General features: G+C 45.7%; 1 protein-coding gene across 1 annotated transcript; it reads right to left on the bottom strand.

Annotated features, from left to right (window-relative positions):
* Positions 1–2,620: 2,620 nt before the first annotated feature.
* LOC120926712 (uroplakin-3b-like) lies at positions 2,621–25,608 on the bottom strand. Its single transcript, XM_040336868.1, has 6 exons — positions 25,469–25,608; positions 20,702–20,854; positions 16,265–16,487; positions 9,663–9,739; positions 5,645–5,774; positions 2,621–2,850 (listed from the first exon to the last, which is right to left on the bottom strand). The coding sequence occupies exons 1-6, from the start codon at positions 25,548–25,550 to the stop codon at positions 2,799–2,801; spliced, it is 717 nt and encodes a 238-aa protein (XP_040192802.1). The 5' UTR covers positions 25,551–25,608; the 3' UTR covers positions 2,621–2,798.
* Positions 25,609–25,818: the final 210 nt, after the last annotated feature.

Here is a 25,818-nt window from a genome sequence, read left to right as displayed (position 1 = left end):
AACTTGGCAATACCTCTTTTCCCTGGAATTCATATTTAAATATTATTAAAAGTTTCTAAAAAAACTAAAACCTTATACTCACCTAGGTGGATGCAAAATCCAAGCAATGCTGCATCTGTCCCATATCACCTCTGCAGTGAGAACTGAGTGATCAAACACCAGTGATTACTCAGTTCACCCCTCCGCACTGAGCAGGGAGCTGTCAGTCACCAGCTCTCTTCTCTTCCGCTTCAGTGCTCACTGGAGCGGTGGGCTGGGAAGGGAGCATCTGGCTCAGTCTCCAAGCAGCGCAGCTGAGAGGCTGAGCCAGATGCTGATTCAGACATGTGGGTGGATCCTGACTGTAAAGTCGGGATCTTTCCCCAGTCTGGATCGGCTGAGTGACGTCAGCCGACAGCGGGCTTTAGCCTGCTCTTGGCCGAAAACAGATCACGGGACTGCAGAACGAGCTGCACTCCTGTGATCCACAGGAGAAGTATGGACAAAAATTTTTTGCCCATAGTTATCCTTTAATGTTTAAACATATTTAACAGCATTCATTTTGTCCCTCTAGTTCTGGCTAAAGAACTTCTACAGTCACTATGCAAATCTAACTTTCTAAAAAACATTATATATATGAGAGAATATGCCAACTGCAGGGTTAGTTTCCCTGCGTCTTTAGCAATTCGGGAATATAGATATAGACAAGCCATTTCCAATTAACAGTCTTGGGCAGATTTTCAAATTCATAAGCCCTGAAGAAGGGAGCATGTTAAGATTTCTAAAACACCGTGGCATTTTTGATAGATGTTGAGCAAAAACATCACAAGACTTTTAACATACTGGAGTTGATTTACTAAAACTAGAGAGTGCAAAATCTTGTGCAGCTGTGCATGGCATCCAATCAACTTCTAACTTCAGCTTGTTCAATTAAAGCGGAGTTCCACCTAAAAATGGAACTTCCGCTTAACCCACTCCTCGCCCCCTTACATGCCACATTTGTCATGTAATTTTTTTGGGGGGAGAGTGGGGGCTTCAGGAGAAGGGGACTTCCTGTCCCACTTCCTTCTTCCGGCGAGGGGCTGTAAAGGCGATTAGCTTAATCGCCTTATTGCAGCCCCTCCCTGTAGGCTCGCGCTTGTCCAATTGGACGGCGCCGCATCGCTCGCGCATGCGCAGTGCCGCTCGCGCATGCGCAGTGGATGCCCGGCCGTGAAGCCGAAAGCTGTCACTGCCGGGTGCCCACACTAGGAATGAAGACGCCGGCCGGCGAGGGGGGGGGGGGGCGAGGAGCGGAGCCCCGGCCGGCGCGTCGCTGGAGCCGTGGAGCAGGTAAGTGTATGTTTATTAAAAGCCAGCAGCTACACTTTTTGTAGCTGCTGACTTTTAATAAACTTAAAAAAAGGCTGGAACTCCCCTTTAAGCTTTGACAGCAAAACCTGGAAGCTGATTGGTTCCTATGCAGAACTGCACCAGATTTTGCACTCTACAGTTTTAGTAAATCAACCTTCAGATGGTTTCATTTGGCACTCCTACTCTTGGATTCACTCTGAAGCAAGAAGGCCTTCCACAGTGAGAACAGATCTCTCTCAAAACATATAGCACAGTGAGGAAGGTTTGTGGGCCAGGATGATAGGACAGTCAAAATTAGAAGCGGCGCCCCCCACAGTTGCGACCAATGTATGGGGGTACTCGACTAATTTGCCTCTCAGCCCAGTCAGCCCAATAAGACTGGACTTGCCAAATACTGTTATTATAATTGCTATAGAAAACATGCCATTTCTTATTGTGCACTAGACATTAAAGTTTAACAAAAGGCATTTTTTTTTAAATTAGATACAGTAGAGAGGGGATAGAACCACTGTCGTGTTTTTATTGCTGTCTGTGTCCTAATCAGGGAGACTCTGCCTCTCTAATTGTCCTGATCTCCAGCGTCATTGGAAAGAAAGTGAAGGTCATTTGAAAATTTTGAGTTGCCACTAGAATGAGAATAGAGGGGGAATCTTCCAATGGGAACACTTGCACTCATAACAACAGTCTTAAAGGGAATATCCTTCACATTGGAGAGATATCCTCTCTCTTCCTGTTGACTCTACAGGACAGGGCGTAAAGGTAAATCTCCCTAATGAGACACAGATGGCAATAAAACTATCCAAGGAAAACAATTTTGCTTTTATATATATACAATTGACAGTCACCTAACAATATTCAGATATTACATAGATAAACATAACATGCAGATTACAGTGGAACCTTGGATTAAGAGCATAATCTGTTCCAGGAGAATGCTTGTAATCCAAAGTACTCGCATATCAAAGCGAGTTTCCCCAATGGAAAATAAAATAATTTGTTCCGCATTGATTTCAATGGCATGCAATACCGCATGTCGCCAAAGGTAGGGGGCGCTGGAGAGCCTCAGAAATGCACAGAAAGGCCCAAGGACAGCTCGGCTGACTTCGGCAAACCTCAGAAAGTCTCGGGAACGGACTATTTCTCGAATATTTCCGTGCATTTCCGATTGGCTCTGTTTGGCTCCGCTCTACTCCGATGCCCCCACCTCAGGCCAAACGCAGTACTGCACACCACTTTGGCTTGAATCCTGCTCGTTTTGTGAGACAACACTCGCAAACCGAGTTAGGGTTTTTAAAAATACAGCGCTCGTTTTGTGAAACGCTCGTTAACAGTGTTACTCGCAATCTGAGGTTCCACTGTATAGGTAATAATTACAGCAATGTTTGGTAAAATCTATTATATGATAGAAACAATTAAACATAAAATAATAATATTTTCACACTGATGGCAGCAAAATGTTATCTGAATTAATCACAATCCTGTTGACATCGCTTTGGTGCAAATCGACCGCAGCAGCAGCTAAAAGAAAACAAAGATATTTACTGTCATTTTTATTTGAAAAAAAAATATCACTTCATATTGTGCAAAAATAATAAATGTATTTTTGGAAAAATCTCTACTGCCTTCTGTTGCTGCTATATTATTTCCTACAGTTTTTTTACTGCTATATACTTGAAGCAGTTGTAGATGTTCATCTGTAAATACCTTTTACTGTTTTTATATGTTACAATATTCCCACCTTGACCACAAAAATAAAAAAATAATAGATGCTAATAAAAAATGCTGACAGTTATGGCTCACACTAAAATATGTGGGTCCATCCACGGACTGATAAAACTGGATTCCACATGGGCAGTTTAGTAATTGCCATAATCTCCTGCTTGGTATTCAAAGTGATTGTAAACCCTCACCTAGTAAAACAACCCATTAAGTTTAAAACTGAAATGAAAAGCAAAACATTTGCGTAGAGACATAAAAAAAACATTACAAATACCTTTTTTTCACTTTTTTTTTTATAAGTGATCACATTCCCTCTCTTCCGTTGCTGCATAAAAGCTGGGGAGAGGAGAAGCAGCAGTACACTGAGCTTCCCAGTGAGAGGTTATGCAGAGGAGGTGTGTCAGGACAAGTCTGATCATTGGAGAAGAATAAGCTGAGTTCCCAGCAGAGCTAGAGAACTGACAGTGCTGTGTTCTCCTGCTTAGTGTGGTCAGTTTTTAATAAGAAAGCAGAGGAACTGACAAGAACACCAGGGATTTCACACAAAGGAAGCAATAGAAAAAGAACATGATACCTTTTCATACAAGTACATGGAACAGCAGTCACATCAGGAATATGAAATGCTGGGGTAACAAACAGCTTACCATCCCAATTGACCAATGTGCATTATTAACCCCCAATCTTCAGTGACAGTTAGGAGATGAATACGCCCCCACATCATGCTTTAGGGACTTCATCTTTTAACGTTAATGTCTAGGGATTGGAAGGATCCTCCTTATCTCTTTGTAACCACTGCTCTGTAGAACTTTCAATATAGCTTGCCAGTGACCAATATGCAAGAAAATTGGGAACCCAGCAGACAAAATCAAGCACTTCCTGCTTAGGATATCAGTGCTGCAGTTCTTCATTCTTACTCTTATCATCAAGTTAGGTACCACTTTTATGCAACTGCTGGTGAATTGTTTGTGGTCTTTGTGGGTTATGTCATACCTCCCAACTTTTTGACATGGGAATGAGGAACACCTATCAGCAACAGTATGCAGGCAGAGGACACACCCCTTGCCATGCCCCCTTAAAGGAGAATTGTACAAAGGTTGGTTAAAGCGGAGGTTCCGCGTTTTTTTTTTCTATTTATGTTCAATCAATTTGTTTATAGATAGCACCTTCGCACTCACTTGCTAGCCGCTTGTAATAGGTTGCAATCATTTTCCGTCAGAAATATAAACTTTTAAAAATGCTGCCAGGCGTTTTCCATCTTGCTTGTGGGCATTGTGAAGCCCACAAGCAAAGACTTCCGGGAAGCGGTGATGCTATACTCACGTGACCCGCGAGATTACTACTATTATGGGTACAGATCGTCTCCTTGGAATCATGACAAAGAACTCCCAGGAGACATTGCGGGCAGCTCCCAGCACACACTGGGGCGTCGGGAAAGCCAGAGATACACCCACTTCCGCGGGGAACAGTACCCGGAAGGAACATGGAATCACTCGTAATCACGGTAAGAAGAGAGCAATTAAAAAATGCAAAAGTGGATTCTAAATTTATTAAGTCTGCAGATGTTATTAAGATAAAGTTTATATAGAGGGTGAACCTCCGCTTTAAACCCACAAGTGCTTTTTTTTACCACTACTATTCCTTTATATTGACTTTTGGAATTTACAAGTGCAGCAATTTAGAAATATGATGAAAGGTTTAGCGCGGGAAAACACTTTTTGATAGATAAAAAGTACAGGAGCTATATAGATCAGACCAAAATGAGGGACAAATAAGGAGCAATGAGGGACAGAGGGACATTGTTCCAAATCAGGGACAGTCCCTCGAAATCAGGGACAGTTGGGAGCTATGGTTATGTAGACAGGACCATCCTTAACCATCCCTTTTGCAAGTTGTCTAAATATTTTTTTCTTTTTCTTTTTACTGTTTGCTATTCTACGAGAGAGAGAAAGTACAACGCGTCAACCATTTACAGGCTTATTATATTTCTATGCTCTAGAGCAGGGGTCTCCAAACATTCTAAAGAAAGGGCCGGTTTATTGTCCTTCAGACTCTTGGAGGGCCGGACTTTGGCCAGCGGGAGTGGAAATTTTCCTGGCATCAGTGGGAGTAAACATCTGGTATTAGGGGGAGGAATAATGCCCCATTAGTTGTGTCAGTGGGAGAAATGGTGCTTCATTGTCGGTGCCAGATGGCAGAATAGGGTCTCGTATCAGTGGGAGGGATAGTTCCCCAAGGGCCAGATAAAGGCAAGCAAAGGGCTGCATCCGGCCCTCAGGCCGCAGTTTGGAGACCACTGCTCTAGAGAAGTAGAATCAGACAGGAAGACAGGGTCACCCTCTAGACATAAAAGAGTACTGAGTATGGACGGTAGAGACAATGGACAAACCTGGTACATAAATTTATAATGATGATGACAAAGAGCAAGGAGCTTAGTGATTGATACACAACGATCTCCCTGTGTATTCAATCCCACTCTATCAAATATATTGTGCAAGATATAGCATTGAAGGCAATAACTTGTAAAATAGTCTGTTGGCTTTTGAAGTACCATAATACATTCTGTATAGATTTTAAATGTAGTGATAAAACTTACCATCTCAAGAATAAGGCAAGAAAAGGAATGACTAGTAGTACAAGTAGGAGCAATGGGAGGATTGTTGAAATAACGATCATGGTAGCACTGCGCGAACTAGGTTTAGGGTCAATGGTATTAAAATTCCGTGCTGAAAGACAAAACGTGAACTTCATTAGTTGTTTCTGCCACAGTGCCACTACATGGATTTATTTCATTTGGAAACTGCAGATAGAAATGATCAGTAAATATCCATATTGCTTTCCATAATAACAAAACCATGCCTATTCTTTGCATGTTAGGAATATAGAATAAAAAAATAACAATAAGAAAAATGTCTGTGTCAAAAGAAAAAAAAAGAAAAATGTGTAGAATAAAAAATAAATTGTGCTTTTTTAAAATCTATTTAATTATAAAATGTTGACTATTGATTTTTGTCAATATGATGGGAGTGAATATAAGGGAAAATTGTGGTGTGGCTGTGGAATTTTGGGGAATTAGAGTATTGTTTCATTGAAACATATATTGATCACAAGCACCAATCCATGTCCATGGAGAGTGCTAATTTGCTTCATAATCCACATTAAAATACACACTGTTACAGACTCACCCGGGACAGAGGCTTTTGGAGGGAACTGCAGGCTAGATTCTTGCCTACTGACTACGGGCCCTAGCTTTCAATGGAACAATACTCTTCTGGAGGTGGGTGCCTGGGGGACCCTTGGAGTGGTCTTATTTCTGATTTGGGTTTGTGTTTCCCTAGAACACACATAGCTAGATTCAGGTAGCTGGGCGCATCTTTGAGGCGGCGTAGCGTATCGTATTTACGCTACGCCGCTGTAAGTCAGAGAGGCAAGTGGTGTATTCACAAAGCACTTGCCTCCTAAGTTACGGCGGCGTAGCGTGAATGGGCCAGTGTAAGCGCACCTAATTCAAATGAGGATGAGGGGGGTGTGTTTTATGTAAATTACTCGTGACCCGACGTGATTAATGTTTGGAGCTCTGTGGGTGGAGTCGTGATGTCAGTAGACTCCCCACCCACCTCTACACTCCCCTTACACTAAATTCTGCTATGATCATTAACATTCAGTCAAAATCCAGAAAAGTAACCACATGACTTCAGAAAAGGAGTGGGGATGGGAATTAAAAAATCTCCAGGCTAGTGCATGAGATATGTAAAAAACCTGTCACTCACAGCAAGGGGGGCGGAACGGACTAAGGTTTTTCTCTGTAAGTCCGTTTTATTTCATTGAACAATAAAAGAGGATTGCTCAGAGCTGTATTAACGCAGTGTGGCAAGACTGGGCACAGATGAAAGGAAATCTTAGGCCTCGTACAGACGAGAGGATATCCGCTGGAAACGGTCCGCCGGACCGTTTCCAGCGGACATTCCTCCTCCGGATTTTGATCTGATGGCTTGTACACACCATCAGATCAAAATCCCAGCGGAAAACATCCGCGGTGATGTGCCGCACCGTCGCCGCGACGATGACGCGGCGACGTGCGCGACCCTGGAAGGTAAATACTTCCACGCATGCGTCGAATCACTTCGACGCATGCGAGGGATGGGGATCGGGCGGACTTATCCAGTGAGTCTGTACAGACGACCGGATAAGTCCGAAGGACAGATTCCAGCGGATAGATTTCTTAGCATGCTAAGGAATTTTTATCCGCTGGAAATCCATCGGCTGGATTTTTATCTGCTGGGAAATGTCCGCTAGGCCCTACACACGACCGCATCTATCTGCTGGAACTGATCCGCGGATAAATCCCAGCGGACAGATCCGGTCGTGTGTACGGGGCCTTATACTCTACATTGTAAAATCAAAGAAATTAATTGTTTTCGGGTTTACATCCACTTTAATGTTTGTAGTATATGTTGGCTAATTTGACTCAACTCTTAAGGATCCTCTATGATGGGATTAGCCACGAGGCAGCTGTACCTCATTAGCTAAACTATTGTGTGATGTTTTGGAAAAATATTTGGGTCAATGTTCATGTGGTGACTGACCTACTTCTCAAGTGTATAAAAAGCCTGTATTCTTGTTCAATAAACAGTTCCAGTTTTGCAGCTGAGCTAGTCCCGTATAGTTCTTGTTTGTAATATGCGACTATAATATCTGATATATTGTCAGGGAGCCAGCCTTGCCAGCCACTGAATGGCGCACATGCGCGGTGGAACAGCGCTCCGGCGGCACGGCGTGTGCACGGGCGCGCACACCCCGGAACCAATCAGAGGCCTGACCAGCCAATTTAAACTAGCTCCTGTCTCATGACAGGTTGCTGGTTTGTCGTCAGCTCCTGCTTGAACTTCTGTTACTGTACCTGCCTCGTTTTGACCCAGACTTCCTCACGACTCTACTCTCCTGAACCTGACCTCTGGCTTACGTCCCTGGATTTGCTGCTGTCTCCAACCCCTGATAACTGGCCTGTATCTCCGGACTTGCTACCTTCTCTTGCCCTTGACCTTCAGCTTGCACCCCGGATCCGCTTTCAGTCTCCGCCCCTTGAAACGTGCTCTGTGTACCTGAACTGTCTTGCTGTCTGACCCACAGCCTGTCTCTAGTGAAGTACCACCGGCTAAGTCTCCTGCCCAGCACCTGCTATCAAGCTCAGCTGCCTCGCTGGTACCGGTGCCTCCTTGCGCCTTCCCCCTCTGTCTCAACTCCAGGGGGCGGAGTGCGCCAGGTCGCAAAGGTGAGCCACCCTCAGCATCTCGGTCTCGGTAAGTATGTACCTGACATATATATGTTCAGACCAGAGGAAGCGGTACACTGATGAAAGCATTCAAGCGGAGTGTGGGATGGTTCCATCACACATACATACTAACATACAGGAGTTGCTAGACCAGAGCACCTTGGGCATATGCCCCTGGTCTCTCATCTGGTGCCCTAAGTGTAGTGCCATCTTCTTACGTAGGCAGCCACAGGTGGAGTTGTTAAACCAGGGTACCTAGGGCACATTAATCTCTTGTCTGGTGCACCAGTTGCAGTGCCACCTTCATATTTAGACAGCAACAGGCAGAGTAATATCCTGCCAGACACACTCTGCAGAGATCTGGGAAGCAGTAACAAAGTATGTGACTTCCCTCCAGGTTATTCAGCACAGAACATCAATGTTTTCTCTTACAGAGCTCCCACTGACCATCAAAAAAAGAGGACACTGGCCACTGAACACCAATGATTAAGCAGGCACCGATCAATGAACACCAGTGATTAAATGGCACTGATGACTGAACACCAATTATTAACTGAGCGCTGATTAATGAACACCAGTGATTAAGGGGCACTTATGGCTGAACACCAGTGATTTAGGTTGCCCAGATCACTCAACAGTGATTTAGGTGACAGAGCAATCACGTCGGGTCACACAACATTTACATAAAACACGGCCCCCTGTTCCAAATTTGAATTAGGCGGGCTTACGCCGGACGATTTACGCTACTCCGCCGCAACTTAGGGAGTGCTTTGAGAATACAGCACTTGCCCGTCTAAGTTGCGGAGGCGTAACGTAAATCAGATACGTTTCGCCCGCACAAAGATACGCGATCGGACGTGAATTTGGCCCTGCGTGTTTATTTTATGCTGTTTGTGTCTTTTTTAAATTTTCCTTCACTTCTCCTCCCAGACAAGAAGCAAGCTCTACAAACTGAGGAGAATATCCCTTGTAGAAATTTGACAGCGGAACAAGTGTCCCTATTGGAAATACAATAGCTGTACATTTTTGGTTACACAGAGTGGGGCTTGGGAGCGAGAATGCACAAGTGCCACCATAGCAAGTGACTTGCTATGGTGGCACTCAGGGGGGAGGAGGGGCCAGGAGCGCCAGTGGAGGATCCGAGAAGAGGAGGATCGGATTTGCTCTGTGCAAAACCATTGCACAGACCAGGTAAGGTATAACATGTTTGTTATTTTATTTTAAAAGAAATTTAGCATTTACAATTACTTTAGGAATCTTCCTTTTTTTTAATCACTACTGTAATATCTGGAGATGAAGAAACATACAGTTATTTATTCAATGAAGGAGTAAAATTACTCACGGTTTCTAAGAGTAATTACATCTGAAAATGGAGTTATCGAAGTAAGTACGCCATCACGATATACTAGCAAAGCTACCCTTTAAAACACAGAAAAAATACAAAATCAGTGTAATCATACTCCTTCCTTCACATATTACATCAGAAATTCTCAAACAGGTTGCCATGGAACCCTAGGTTCAGGGCCATATTAATGCAAGGGCACGCCTGGGTACTGCCCAGGGGCCCCAGGTACATTGGGGGCCCCCACAATAATCTTGCATTGCATCATACGTTCCAACTTTCCCGGATTTGCTGGAACAGTCATGCTTTTTACTAAACTGTCCGGATATGGTTGTGTCCCGGGAAACGTCCCAGAACCTATATTGTGCCCTTCTGCATTCCCCCCTGTACTGTGCCCTTCTGCATTCCCCCCTGTACTGTGCCCTTCTGCATTCCCCCTGTACTGTGCCCTTCTGCATTCCTCCTGTACTGTGCCCTTCTGCATTCCCCCCCTGTACTGTGCCCGTCTGCATTTCCCCCTGTACTGTGCCCTTCTGCATTCCCCCTGTACTGTGCCCTTCTGCATTCCCCCTGTACTGTGCCCTTCTGCATTCCCCCCTGTACTGTGCCCTTCTGCATTCCCCCCTGTACTGTGCTCTTCTGCATCCCCCCCTGTACTGTGCCCTTCTGCATTCCCTCCCCCTGTACTGTGCCCTTCTGCATTCCCTCCCCCTGTACTGTGCCCTTCTGCATTCCCTCCCTGTACTGTGCCCTTCTGCATTCCCTCCCTGTACTGTGACCTTCTGCATTCCCTCCCTGTACTGTGCCCTTCTGCATTCCCTCCCTGTACTGTGCCCTTCTGCATTCCCTCCCTGTACTGTGCCCTTCTGCATTCCCCCCTGTACTGTGCCCTCCTGCATTCCCCCCTGTACTGTGCCCTTCTGCATCCCCCCTGTACTGTGCCCTTCTGCATTCCCCCTGTACTGTGCCCTTCTGCATTCCCCCCTGTACTGTGCCCTTCTGCATTCCCCCCCTGTACTGTGCCCTTCTGCATCCCCCCTGTACTGTGCCCTTCTGCATCCCCCCTGTACATTCTGCATCCCCCCATGTTCCGTACCCTTTGTGTTGACTAGTCTTTGATTTATGGAATGTTTTCCTTTTGTAAAATCGATTTTATTAAAAGTACTAATGATTATATGTTTAATTCTATCAACTATTTATACTTTATTTCTTGAAAGTAGGTGTGTAAATTGGGGCAAGCTGGTGGGACCCAAGTGCATTACTTTGGAGCGTTTATCAACGTTTATCAGCGTTAGAGCGTTTTTACAGCTGAAAAACATCTCTCAAAACCCACTAGTTTTGTTTTGTTTTTTACTGCTGAAAAACGCCACTACCCAAAACTTCTGATAACAGCCTATGTGTGCATGGACACATAGGATTACATGATGGAGAGTTTAATGACTGTAGAAAAAAAACGTTGTCTACTGCCAAAAACAGCTGCTGTAAAAACATCAAAAAACGTGTTGCCAGTGGCCAATATGTATGCAGTTGAGGGCTTTAGATTTATTTTTTAAGAGTAAAGTTTCCTATAGTTTGTACAGTAGATCTGTTTTGGCTACTTCTTCCACTTTTCAATTCAGGCCTATTACTGCTTGATAAAAAAAAAACTGTTGTTGCAGCCAAAACTACAAAACAAAAATGCCTTTCTCACATTGAAATAAACCAGATTACTATTGTAATTATTGTTATTCAGGCTTTATAAAGCACCAACAGTTTGTGCAGCACTTTACAACATGAGGGCAGACAGTACAGTTACAATATAATTTGATACAGGAGGAAACGGAGGGTCCTGCTCATTAGAGCTTACAATCTAGGAGGGAGGGTCAAGTGATACAAAAGGTAATAACTGTGGGGGATGGGCAGATGGAAATATAAAAGTGCAGTTGTTAGGTGGAGGCAGGATACACTTCTTTTAAGAGAGGGGTTTTTAGGATTGGCCAAAAATGGACAGAGAAGGAGATAGTCAGATATATTGGGGTAGGGAGTTCCAGAAGATGGAAGAGGTGACCTTCAAGTCCTGGAGGTGAACAGAGGGGCCGATAATTGGATCCTCATCCCGATCTGAGTGAGTCATGATCAAAATCCCAGATTTTGCTTTTGTCCCGGGCATCGGGACTTTATTTAGCACTGGCCACAGTTTCTGGCTCAGAAAATATGGCTGTGAGAACTCTTTTCGGCTAGCAAGTCTCTGTTCAGTGGAGAGGGGAGGGGCCTCTGCTCCGTGCAGCTAATCGGCTTCTCTCTTCAGTGTACAAATAGACAATTCTCTTGTACACTGAAGCCGGTTAGCTGCATTGATCAGAGGCCCCTCCTCATTGAATACACGGGGAAAGAGACGTGCATACAAATGGAGCTACCACCAACCCTCTGCTCTGTGGCCTGCTGCCGTGTCCGACGAGAGGCAGAGCCAAGGGACTCTACTAGGAGCACCTGGTGTAAAGAGGGACTTCACTGCCTGAGGACACCTGAGATGTAAGGAGGAACTTCACTGCCTGGGGACACATGAGATGAAAGGAGGAACTTCACTGCCTGGGGACACCTGAGATGTAAGAAAGGACTCCACTGCCTGGGGACACCTGACATGTAAGGAGGGACTCCACTGCCTGGGGACACCTGATGTAAGGAGGGACCCCACTGCCTGGGGACACCTGATGTAAGGAGGGACTCCACTGGGGACAACTGATGAAGGGAGGGGCCCCACTGGGGTCACTGATGTAAAGAGGGACTCCACTGGGCACACCTGAAGTAAGGAGGGACTCCACTGGGCACACCTGAATTAAGGAGGGACTCCACTGGAGACACCTGATGTAAGGAGGGACTCCACTGGGGACACGGATGTAAGGAGGAACTCAACTGGGGACACCTGATGTAAGGAGGGACTCCACTGGGGACACCTGATGTAAGGAGGGACTCCACTGGGGACACCTGATGTAAGGAGGGACTCCATTGGGGACACCTGATGTAAGGAGGGACTCCACTGGGGACTCCTTCCCTCCCTATTTCTTTCTTTCTCCCTCCATCCGTCGTTCATCTCAGACTCGAACCACACCCCCTTTGAGCCACGCCCTGTAAGACACGTCCACTGTTAAATTTAAACCATCGTTGCGTTGTGCTTTGCCCGCCAACATTTTATTTGTCCCACTACACCACGCCTACAATTTAATGCCTCGCCCCCTAATTATAATAAGACTCCAGCTACAGACAAAAAAGTGCCCCTATACATTTTTTTACAATGCTGGCAATTATGAACTAGAGAGCAGGAGGTCTTTGGAGGAATGAAGAGAATGATTTGGTTGGTATTTTGAGACTAGGTTAATGATGTAGCTGGGGGTGTGGATGGCTGTGTAAGTTGTTGTTGGTATTTTTACATTACATTTAATTTGTTAGGTGAGTGGAAACCAGTGGAGAGATTGGCAGAGAGGGAAGCAGACACTGAACAGTTGGTAAAGTGGATAAGTCTGGCACATTGAGGTACCACTACTGTTTTTAAGTCAAACTACAAGTAAAAGCTACAACCAATTACACATACAAAATATGTAATGCTAGAATACATTGTCACTGACACTGTCTGTGAAAATTGTACAGTTCTATGACATCACATACAGCTTAAAAGCATCTCCCAAGCAAGTAATTGAAAGGATTGGTGTTTTTTTCTATGCCGACCTAGGAGTTGCTTTAAAAGGATGCTCTCCCTGCTGTGCAGTATCTTTTAAAATTATATTTTGCTTTGGTAAATATGTCCCATGGAGAGATTCCAGCTTGCTTTGCCCTTTTTACAGAGGCGTAACTAGAACCTTGAGGGTCCCAGTGCAAGAAACTATGGAGGGCCCCCCTGCCCTCCGGCCAGGGCCCTTCCCACTGATCCCGAGGGCTGCAGGACCTGGATGGAAGGGGAAACAAATCCTCTTTATTTTCCTCCTGCTGCCACTGAATGTCTATCGGAGGGAGAGAAGGAGAAACAGACTTTTGGTGGTGGCAGGAGAAAAATGGAGGGGATTTGTATCTCTAAATGCCCCCCATCCAGGTGTTTAGGGGCAACATGTGCGCTATTGCAATTGTGACCCCTGAAGTTACGCCTCTGGGATGAGTGGCAGCGGTGGTGGTGGGGGATGGGATCAGTGGTGGTTGGGGAGGGATGGGATCAGTGGAATCGGCGGCGGTGGTGTGGGATGGTGATGGGATCAGTGGCAGCAGTGGTGGTTGGGTGGGGATGGGATCAGTGGCAGTAGTGGTGGTGGGGTGGGCATCAGTGGCAGTAGTGGTGGTGGGGTGGGTATCAGTTGCAGTAGTGGTGGTGATGTGGGGGGGATCAGAGGCAGTAGTGGTGGTGATGTGGGGGGGACCAGAGGCAGTAGTGGTGGTGATGGGGGGATCAGAGGCAGTAGTGGTGGTGATGTGTGGGATCAGAGGCAGTAGTGGTGGTGCGGGGTATCAGTGGCAGTAGTGGTGGTGATGTAGGGGGGATCAGAGGCAGTAGTGATGGTGATGTGGGGGGATCAGAGGCAGTAGTGGTGGTGATGTGGGGGGGGGGCAGAGGCAGTAGTGGTGGTGATGTGGGGGGGGGGGGTCAGAGGCAGTAGTGGTGGTGATGTGGGGGTATCAGTGGCAGTAGTGGTGGTGATGTGGGGGGGATCAGAGGCAGTAGTGGTGGTGATGTGGGGGGGATCAGAGGCATTAGTGGTGGTGATGTGGGGGTATCAGTGGCAGTAGTGGTGGTAATGTGGGGGGGGATCAGAAGAAGTAGTGGTGGTGATGTGGGGGGGATCAGAGGCAGTAGTGGTGGTGATGTGGGGGGGACCAGAGGCAGTAGTGGTGGTGATGTGGGGGGGACCAGAGGCAGTAGTGGTGGTGATGTGGGGGTATCAGTGGCAGTAGTGGTGGTGATGTGGGGGGGATCAGAAGAAGTAGTGGTGGTGATGTGGGGGGATCAGAGGCAGTAGTGGTGGTGATGTGGGGGGGACCAGAGGCAGTAGTGGTGGTGATGTGGGGGGGATCAGAGGCAGTAGTGGTGGTGATGTGGGGGGGATCAGAGGCAGTAGTGGCGGTGATGTGGGGGGGACCAGAGGCAGTAGTGGTGGTGATGTGGGGGTATCAGTGGCAGTAGTGGTGGTGATGGGGGGATCAGAGGCAGTAGTGGTGGTGATGTGGGGGTATCAGTGGTAGTAGTGGTGGTGATGTGGGGGGATCAGTGACAGTAGGGTTGGTGATGTGGGGGTATCAGTGGCAGTAGTGGTGGTGATTTTGGGGGGGATCAGAGGCAGTAGTTGTGATGTGGGGGGGATCAGAGGCAGTAGTGGTGGTGATGTGAGGGTATCAGTGGCAGTAGTGGTGGTCATGTAGAGGGGATCAGAGGCAGTAGTGGTGGTGATGTGGGGGGACCAGAGGCAGTAGTGGTGGTGATGTGGGGGGATCAGAGGCAGTAGCGGTGGTGATGTGGGGGGGGGGATCAGAGGCAGTAGTGGTGGTGATGTGGGGGTATCAGTGGCAGTAGTGGTGGTGATGTGGGGGCATCAGTGGCAGTGGTGGGGTGGGCATCAGTGGCAGTAGTGGTGGTGATGTGAGGGGGGGGGGAATCAGTGGCAGTGTTGATTTAGAGCAGGGGTCTCCAAACTTTTCAAACAAAGGGCCACTTTATTGCCCTTCAGACATTAGGAGGGCCGGATTGTGGCCAGCACGGGAATAAAATGTCACGGACACGGCATCAGTGAGAACAAATATGGCGTCAGGGTTGGTGGTCAGTAGACCCCTGATTTAGGATGCCACTCATCCTTGGGTGAGCAGAGAGGATGGGCGGGGCCTGTGAATACCAGTTTGTGCAGGCGGAGTCTGAGAAGATGGGCGGAGCGGGTGGGGACTGTGCCCGTGAGTGCGGGCGGAGAGGATGGGCGGAGCGAGCAGAGAGGATTGGCGGAGCCGGCGGGTACTGTGCCGTGAGTGCGAGCGGAGAGGATGGGCGGAGCGGACGTAGACTGTGCCGTGAGTGTGGGCGGAGAGGATGGGCGGAGCGGGCGGGCGGAGAGGATGGGCTGAGCGGGCGGAGAGGATGGGCTGAGCAGGCAGAGAGGATGGACGGAGCGGGCGGGGACTGTGCAGTGAGTGCGGGAGGAGAGGATGAACGGAGAGGATGGCTGGAGTGGGCGGGGACTGCAGTGTGCCTGCGAGTGTGGGTGGGCAGGTAAATGACCAGTGTACTATCTCTCGGGCGGTGGCAGAACTCAGGTGCCCGGTCTCAAGTGGGACTGGTGCGACCCTGATAATTCCGCCACTGCCTTTTTATGTTCACTGCTAAGTTCTGGTTTTGTGAATTTCAAGTAGGATTCCACCAACTCCTGGTAAATCGAAAAAGACACCCATCCCTATGCAGCACATTTTTTTGTACAAATTAATAGTGCTAATGGTCTGTTCCACATATGCCCTATCAACTTGGTAAGAAGTAAAACATTTGTTGACCTAGGTTGAACAGAAAGTATAACTCTAGCCATGCCTATTGGTAAAAGTGCTATTACAAGATCTACACATTTGTGTTAAGCTCATACATATATTTTAGTAAAGATAAAACCTACCTGTATGATCCTGCTGGCAAAGGACCATTGCAATATGCAATGAACCCAGTTCGAAGGCAGAATAATGAATCTCCAATAAATACTGTTCCAAATGAAGTTAAGGGTCCATTGCACAAACTTGCAACAGTTCCAATTATTGGAGAATAAAACCCATTGGTTAAAAAATCTGAAAACAGTGGTGGGTTTGAGATATTTAAAGCAGGTAGACTGATATTTGAAATAGCTGGAAAAAAAAAGTGAAAAACAGTATGGTAACAATAGAATATATGATATTTTAATTGCATTAAGAAGAGATACTCAATTATTTATAATAATATTAAAATGCAATCAGTTTGAACTCCTACCCTAAGTAGATGGTTGAAAATCTTTTTTTGATAGATGAAGAAAACAATCGGGTTATCGGGACTTTTAAAGTGAACATACCACTTTTAAAAATGTTTTCAAGTATTCCTGTGACACTTCAAAAGCAGCAACCAGCTACTTCTTGGCTCCTTTGCTATTGCTGGAATTAAATCCAGTGCTTTTATATTGTTTTAATAAAACTCTATAGCCACACTCAGCAGTAGTAATAGTAGTAGTAATTGAGAGATAGAATAATAATCAAAAAGCAAGGAAGCAAGAGTAAAGGAGATAAATACATTTTAAAAATCATCAGGAATATAACCAAGAACATAATATTTATTTTCTTCTGTTGACGAGTCTCAAGAACCTAAGCAGGGCTGATGGGAAGCCTGTGTGAGGGAAAAGAATGGATTGAGCTAAGTCTTCAGTACCTTGCCTGCTTTGTACAAATTCGTTTGTAAGAATGCACAACCAAATCTCTTGATGTCCAAGGTGAATTTAGCCTGAAAAAAAATCCCATTGGCATTATGGTGCCTGTAAAAGTGGTAACAACTAGGGTTCTGACTATACCAGCAGGGCCGCTAATAGGGGGGGAACACCAGCCCTCCTGTAGGGGGCACCCGGCACACAGAGGGGCCCGAACTGCAGGAGGAATCAGTGTGGTTGGGCGGAGGGGCAATTACAGAAAGATGTCCTGTGCGGCTCTCTGCACTCGCTGCTGCAGGGAGAGACATAGACACAGGGCATTGTTCTTGTAATTTCTTCCCCTGCACTGACCCCCCTCTCTGTTCTATTATAAAATGGCTCATTTACACAGGTTCTCTGTTGTTTGTGTCCACTAATAATGATTTTAGTGTATTTTTTGTGAAAATATTTTTTTTATACATGGGGGGGAGGCCCTGCCTGGTAGGCTGTACGGGGATTTCTAACAGCAGCCCTGCATACCAGTATTGGTATCATTGCCTATACTAGGCAATTGCACGGGTATCAGTACTCGTTAAAATGTACCGATTCCCCAAAAAACGATACCTTCTGGCTCGGTTCTTTCAGCTGTCAGTGGGATAATCCCGCTTTCTTCCTGGTGTGGAGAAAGCCTCTTTAGGGGGGAGGGGGCGAGCAGGCAAGTCAGGGCGCTCTCTACTTTGCAGATAGAGAAAGGAGCTGTGTGTTAGTGGGCATCCTGACCCTCCTGCTCGCCCCCTCCCCCCTCAAGAGGCTTTCTCCACCCCAGGGAGAAAGCCTTGCATTACGGTGTGTAGTTACAGACAGAAGAACAGGAAGTGAGGATTTCTCAGAAGAAATAAGGACATTTAAAAGCAAAATCGAAAGATGAGGTAAGTGAAGGAGGACTGCACTAAGGTAAAGGAAGCTATTTAGGGATTTTTTTTTTTTTTTTACCTTTACAACCCCTTTAATGCTCACAATACCACAGGATAGCCAGACTCCTTTCTAACCTCCACTTGGCACTCTTCAGTGAGCTCTCCAGACCAGGTTCCAGGTGAGGGTTCCCTGACTAGCTCCTAGCAGAGATCCTGGGAAAATAGGGCTCTATCTCTGCCACAGCTGGGAGATTGATGAAAGAAGGCTGGACTCGGGTTAGCTGCTGCTGCATGTGGGGGTGGACACCCACCACCCAGACAAGTGGATTCCCTCAAACAAGGGGAAGAGGAAGAGACATCATGCTCCAAGTCGCAGACTATTTATATGCCTTTACATCCACCTTCTGGGCATTCCCCTCAGGGATTGGCTGGAGTACAATAAATATTGAGGCTGAGATCCGCCTTGCTCAGCCTTCTATGTTCCAAAAGCCTCAGACCCAGAGCAATCAGAATTAAAAGAAAGAGAAAATGAGAGAGAGAGAGAGAGAGAGAGAGAGAGAGAGAGAGAGAGAGAGAGAGAGAGAGAGAGAGAGAGAGAGAGAGAGTTTGCAGCAACAATGCTTTACAGGCTCCTTAAAAAAAATGCAAAACATGTGCAATTATTATTTTTCTTCTAAAGATAAGTTTGCACCTTAAAGGTTTCCTTTAAGGAAACTCTTGGATTTTGCGCTATGCTGCAGTTCCGAGGAAGGATAAAATGTTCTAATACAATCAGTTTTGAGTAAAATGAGTTATGAAGGGTTTACTCCTTTCCAGACATGTGTTTTGTGCCTCAGTTAATTTGATTAGGGGATTAGTGCCGCCTTCTTTGCAGAGCTGCTGGCAGAAGCGTGTCCACCTCTGAGCTGTGTGCAGACAACCCATAAAAGTGGATACACACACAGCTCTGGCACGAACACAATCACATACCAAAGTTCGACATGCAGGCAGGAGCAGGTGTACGGATCCAAAGAGCCTCTGTGTTTGGATTTGTGCACCTGCTCCTGCTCGTACGTCAAACTTTGACATGCGATTATGTTTGTGCCGGCACTACTTGTGCATCCACATCTTTGGGCCACCTGCTACCTCCAAGGGCACATGCATCTGCCAGCAGCTCTGCAAAGAAGGCGGCAACACTAATGGGATGTCTGAATGAGCCCTAAGAAACCACAAATACTGGCTCTCCTAAGATGGCACTATGCAAAATTGATACAAAATAGAAGATACACTGACATAAGGCAATGCCACGTTTATTATAGTTTAATTTGCCACTTTTTCACTTATTTTAGAGTTTGTGAGAAGTTAAAAATAAAAGAAGATATCATAGGCTATTTATGAATATGTGCAGTGTATGAAATGTCTATGATCATGGGCCTCACTGTATAAACTCTGAACTAATTTCTAATTATGTAACCAATTGTAATATAATAAGGTCACCAGATTTTCAAAATTAAATCCAGGGACATCTTACTTACCATGTCAAATTTTAACCACACCCACAGAAAAAGTAAACCTGGTCTGCCCACCTAAGTACCCCATTGCCAATTGGGACATAGTCGGGGATGCCTATTTCCTGGGGACAGACCCCTCAAAACAATGAAGAATGGTAACCATAAAATAGGCCCATGTAGAGTATATTTAAAACAGTATATAATGTAACATAGAGTTAATACTACTGCCACTGACCACCAATGAAGTGGTTTACTACTGACAATAATGCCAGGGTTTATTTTTGCTCCCACTGACCTCAGTGCTAGGGGTTATTGTTGCAATCACTGACACAAATGTTTGAGGCTGTTATTGCAACCGCCACACCAGTGTTGTGGGTTATTTTCTTTACAGTGCAACCCTAGACCTCATTTTGTCTAAAACATAGTGAAGCAAAGGGAAAGGGATGCCACACTACAAGCTACATGCCATCAAGCTACGCCCATCCCCACAAGTGTTTAGAGGTCACTACTTTAGTCACATTTCTTGATCCAGATTGTTTTCAAATGTTGGCAACAATGGCTTATAGCTGTAAATCTGCAGTGCAAGATCAACTTAGGTACTGTGGCTATAATGAGGTTTTGTGATGTCACTACTGTGAGGCTTACTGGAGATAAAACTATACCTAAGAGCTTGCAGGGAAGAATATCCATGCTTTTGCTTTATTCCTTTTTTGGCTTTGAGCTTTTTGAACCTACTACTGCTTTTTGATCTTTACACTCATCAGCTTTCAGATTACCAGTCCAGGGGGGGGGGGGGTAGCTCTGATATGAGGAATTAAATGCCCTGCTCTTCTACAAATATGGCTTTAGACACAGAGAGATAAAGTGCAGAGCAAGGCATAGTAAATCCTCGTACACACGATCGGATATCTGATGGAATCTGATCCGATGGATTTTTTCGTCAGATATCCGATGAAGCACTGTGTTATGGCAGCCTGTTCAAAATCAACCCCAATGTGCTTAAAATTGCATATGACCCTTTTTTTGCAATGCAACAAACCACAACGTACCACAGTGTACTGCCATGTATTGCTGCATGCTACAAGACAAGTGCATTGCTTTAGTGTGTTGCATTGACATGCAAAATGAATGGAACAACAACACAGTAATGCATGTTATCTTCATTACCACATGTTGCATTACAGCAGTGTCGAAATGTAAATCCAGCCTTATTGTTTACTGACTATCAAGACAGCAGTGTGAATACCAAGATGACAAGTTATTGCAGTTATTTATAATTTGCTTACCATTTGTCGAAGCCACGACTACCACAACTTGGTCATTAGGGTTAATGCCAGAAACAGCAGCTAAACAGCAGAACTCTAGCAATCCAAATCCCCGATTTGTGAGTCCTCCAAGTACGGTGGGTGGAGCAAGCACAGGTGGACAATTGATAGATGCTGTACATAAGAAAATAACAGTAAAAATGGTGACGGATATATCTAAAAATCTATTTTATTTTAGTATAATCTATGTTCAACTGTAACAAATGTGGAAACATTAGCAACACAATCACACAGCAGCAGCCAGGTGTCAGATCTGTGTGAAGCTGGCCAAAGACAGATTGCAATTCAGCCAGTTCAGTAGGGACCGACCAAATCTGCGCTGATCAGTGTATTCTGATCGCAGAGGAGTACCGCTGTCAGAATACATCAACAAAGTGGAGGTGGATTCCTTTATCCATGTCAAGTGTGTGGATGTGGCAATCAATTCAAAAACATGTATGGCCAGCTTCATTCATCTATGGAAACATGTATATTTATTTAAAACATCCACGTTTTGTAGAACAAGCACTACCGAAATAGTTTTTACACTTTACATTTAGTCTCACATTGGCTCCTGCTTCTGTCAATCAAATCTTGTGAACAGAAGTCAGGGGACGGGGCTGAGCAACACACTATGGCCCAGATTCACAGAGAGCAAGGCACACTCTACGCCGCCGTAGCGCACACACCGTACGGCACGCCAACGTAGCGCGGTGAGGCAAGCATTGCATTCAGCAAGCCAGTGCACCTAACGCTGCACCAGCGTGGCGTGGGGTTCGAAGGCGCACGTCGGCGTAGGTGGAAGTGGGCGTGACCCCATGCAAATGATGGGCCGAGCGCCAGACAGGTACGCCGGTGTGGTGCAGTGTTTTACGCCCGGCGTATCACAAACTGCGCATGCGCCGTGACATGGACGCATGCACAGCACCCCCTGCGCCTGCTCACAACCATGTCAGCACAACCGCCTAAGCTACGCCGGATCACTGCGTACGCCGTGAACATAACGTATGCCCAGCGAGACGCACATCCAACGCACAGTACGCCGGCTTGTGTTCCCTGGTGCAGACGACATGTCAGACAGTGACAGTGAGAAGGAGAAGCGCAAGAAGAACTTCTCTGTGGATGTTGACGCAGTAGTGCTATGACCATGGCTGCCCCTGGCATGTTGGCGTACAAATGTGTTGTCCTGCAAGTGTGGTTGCTCTGCTCGTCCGTAACGGTGCTGCTGCAGCTGCTCTCCAGCTGACCTGTGCATGTCTGTTGCCGGGTTGCGACTCATGTATGGGGAATAACTTTACGCCGGACGTAGAACTTGCGCGCATCTTGCGTAGCATGCGCCAGGCGCATGCACGTTCGTGAATCGGCATATTCCCCTCATTTGCATGTTTGCATGGCTAATAAATGGGAGCAGCACCGTGCACCCAGCCCACATGAGCGCCCACCCTACGCCGGCGTGCTCACGCTACGTCGGCAGGGGGTAGCCTGTTATTAGGCGCATCTTGGTTCGTGGGTCTGCCGCACACATACGCCGGCGCACATTGGCACTTACGCCGGCGTAACGTGCTGTATGTCGGCGTAAGTGCTTTGTGAATCTGGGCCTATGTGTTTATGGATGTTGATAGCCTGGCCCGGGAGTGAGATTGCATGTCTGCTGCCATAGCAAGCAGCTTGGTATGGGGGCAGACACAGAGGAAGAGGAGCCAGGAGTGCCAGTGGGGAACCTTAGAATAGGAGGTTCTGGGCCTCTCTGTGTAATATCATTGCAAGTGCAGGTAAGTATAACAGGTTTTTTATTTTAGGTAAAAATAAAATTATCTTTTACAACCACTATAAGAAAGCAAGCTTCTGGCAACTTATTGAATGTAAGCACTGTTAGGTAGATTCACGTAGGGGCGCCTAACTTCATAGGTGGAATAACTTTAGGCGGCCTATCGCGTACGCAAACGAAGTTAATCGACTGTGGCGGGCTCGCGGTCGTTCGGGAATCGTCGTAAATGCTCATTTACATAATCTACGCCGGCCGCAATAGAAGCGCCACCTAGCGGTAAGCCAAAACCTTGCAATCTAAGATAGGACGGCGCAAGCCGTCGTATCTTAGATATGTTTAAGTGTATCTCTGTTAGAGAATACACTTAAACATAGGTCGGCTTAGATTCAGAGTTAGGTTAACAACACTTATGTTTGATGTGGATAAGTGCCTAGTTGCTAACATTAATTCTGGAAGGAAGTTTAATGCTATTTTCCAATGCTGATTATTCAGCACAGTAAAATAATGTTTTAAGGAAAACATGTGTCACCTGCTCCCTCTGCACTATAGCCACACACACACACAGCCCATGTTGTATTCCTTTAAATACTCTGCAATTACAGAAAAATGTTGATCCACCAAAAATGTATTCAGCTTCTAAGCTCTGTTCTGGCTGTCAACATGCAGCATTTCAATGGATTGAGTGTTGTCAGCACAGATACCAATGATTGAGCACAATTCTTTAATACCCCCCCCCACTGATACCAATGATGGGACACTATTCCCCCCACTGATACCAATGATGGGGCACTATTCCTCTTGCTGACACAAATGATGGGGCACTATTCCTCTTACTGACACCAATGATGGGCCAATATTCCTCTCACTGACACCAATGATGGGGCACTATTCCTCTTACTGACACCAATGATGGGGCACTATTCCTCTTACTGACACCAATGATGGGGCACTATTCCTCTTACTGACACCAATGATGGGACACTATTACTCCCACTAATCCCAATGATGAACCACTATTCCTCTCATTAATACCAATGATGAGGCACTATTCCTCCCACTGACACCAACAATGGGGCACTAGTCCACCCACCGACACCAATGATGGGGCACTAGTCCTTCCACTGATATCAAAGATACATTGTTTTCTCCCACTGCTGCCAAGACAATTTCTACTCCCAATGACCACAGTTCAGCCCCCCTGAATTCTGAAGGACAGTAAACTGGCCCTTTGTTTAGAAAGTTTGGAGACCCCTGCTTTAAAGTATGGAAGCTTGCCTTAAAGTGGTTGTAAACCTCAGACATGAATAATTAACCAAGCACATCTCTTTGGAGTGTGTACTAGCCTGCATCCAAAGCAACTAGTCTGCTTCCTCTCTGATCTCTCCTCTCTCTGCTATCTGCATGGGTCAATTCTGATTTTTCAGTTTTTCCAAGACACAGCAGCTTGGGGGGGGGGGGTGGCCCTCCCTTAGGAGAAGGCCTCTGTTCTGCAGAGTAACCAGCTGGACATAAGCTGCTGCCAGTGGACATTGTATAGAGTTCTCACTGCTCCTCCATAAAGATACCTGTGACTGTTCGCATTGAATCAAGAACCTAGGATTTACTTAGCAAAAGAGGAATTTCCATTTAACTTTTACCTACAGACAGTGACTGCTCTTATAGAGTCATTGCAACCTACTTTCCTGTTCTTAAAGGTCCATAATTACAAATTGGTGGTCTAGACTTAAAGTAGAAGTCCAGTCCAGACCTAACTACGTTTAAAATGGCTCCCAAACACCTTCTAACACCTACTGCTGTATTCTAACTACCCTGTAGAAAGTAGATGCTTATGCTTATACTTACCAATTCTTAGGGTGCTCCAGTCTGGTCACATGATCTTCTCAGCAGCTGGCTTCAGGGGAGAGGAGAGAGTGCTGACAACAGATGGAATGCCTTGGTGGTGACGTCACCCATAGGCTTGCTATTGGGTATTCATTGTCAGCTGTCCCTCCTCTCCCCCGAAGCCATTCGCTGTGGGGGTTCAGGTGACCAGACTGGAGCACCCTGAGAATAGGTAAGCGTACAGTTCTACAGGATAGGTAAAAGAGGAGTTAAAAGGGGGTTGGGATATTTTTTTAGGCTTAGTTTGGTCTAGCCTGGAATTTCACTTTACAGGTTCACAATTAGCCTGTGGCAGAGGTTGGAGATACCACAAAATACTAATATTCTACCTTTACCTATTTTTGAGTATTCTGAAGCTGACCAGAGTGAGCATAATTATAACATTTCTAAAAAGATCACAGTGACAGGCTCCCAACTTTGCTTTTACCCCACCATAGGCTAAGTATGCACTCTTCAGTTTTAATAAATCAATCCCTAAAAACGATGTTTTTCCAACTTCGTCATTAAAAACAATGTTGCCCACACACCATCGTTTTTGAAAAATTATGAACAAAGCGTGGTGACGTACAACACGTACGACGGCACTCTAAAGGGGACGTTCTATTCGCCTTTGGGCTGCTTTTAGCTGATTCCTTGTTAGTAAAAGACGATTCACGCTTTTTTGTCTGTTACAGCGTGATGAATGTGCTTACTCCATTATGAATGGTAGTTTTACCTGAACGAGCGCTCCCGTCTCATTACTCGCTTCTGGGAATTATTTGCCAACATGATGGTAAATATGCGGTAATCCTGATCTATTTCTTGTTTCCTTCATTTCCCCCTGTGCCCATGACACTCTTCAATGCTAAGTGGGTGCTTCATGAAAAGCACCCATAATAGACCAGAGGTCTTTGACGTTCTTCAGCTTTAGAGATGAACACAAGTATGTTGTCTTCAGCAAAGTAATATTAGGTTGACTGTATTAGAACTGAATTGATATACTGGATACATGATGTATGATTTGTGTCATACACCAGATTGATAGACACATACATACATACATACATACATACATACATACATACATACATATGAAAATACACATATAAAATTGCACTTACAGGGAATTTGTGCATTCAGGGAGGTTACACAAATAAAAAGTAGAACTGCCAGGGACCTCATCGCTGGTGCACAGGACCGCATCTTCTTTGTGATATAGCGATGTTCCTAGCTAATCACAAACATAAGATTTTCTTCCTGTTACCAGTTGATATAAACTTTCTGGCACCTATAAAAATATTTTCTGTCTCATATTAAGGTCAAGGCTTTGCCCTCTGGGAACTCTAGAGTAATTAAAAACTTGTAAAAATACATTCTGTGCATGTTTGTACTAGTTTTCCTGCCTTCCTTTGCGAGAGTCTAGTAATTATTCTTTTACTACAAGCCTCACCGAAGATGACCTATCACCAAA

Source organism: Rana temporaria, chromosome 2 (genome assembly GCF_905171775.1).
Source record: "Rana temporaria chromosome 2, aRanTem1.1, whole genome shotgun sequence".
In the NCBI taxonomy this organism is placed as follows: domain Eukaryota; kingdom Metazoa; phylum Chordata; class Amphibia; order Anura; family Ranidae; genus Rana; species Rana temporaria.
The sequence above is the reverse complement of the archived record's forward strand: the minus strand, read 5'-3'. Positions and strand labels throughout refer to the sequence as shown.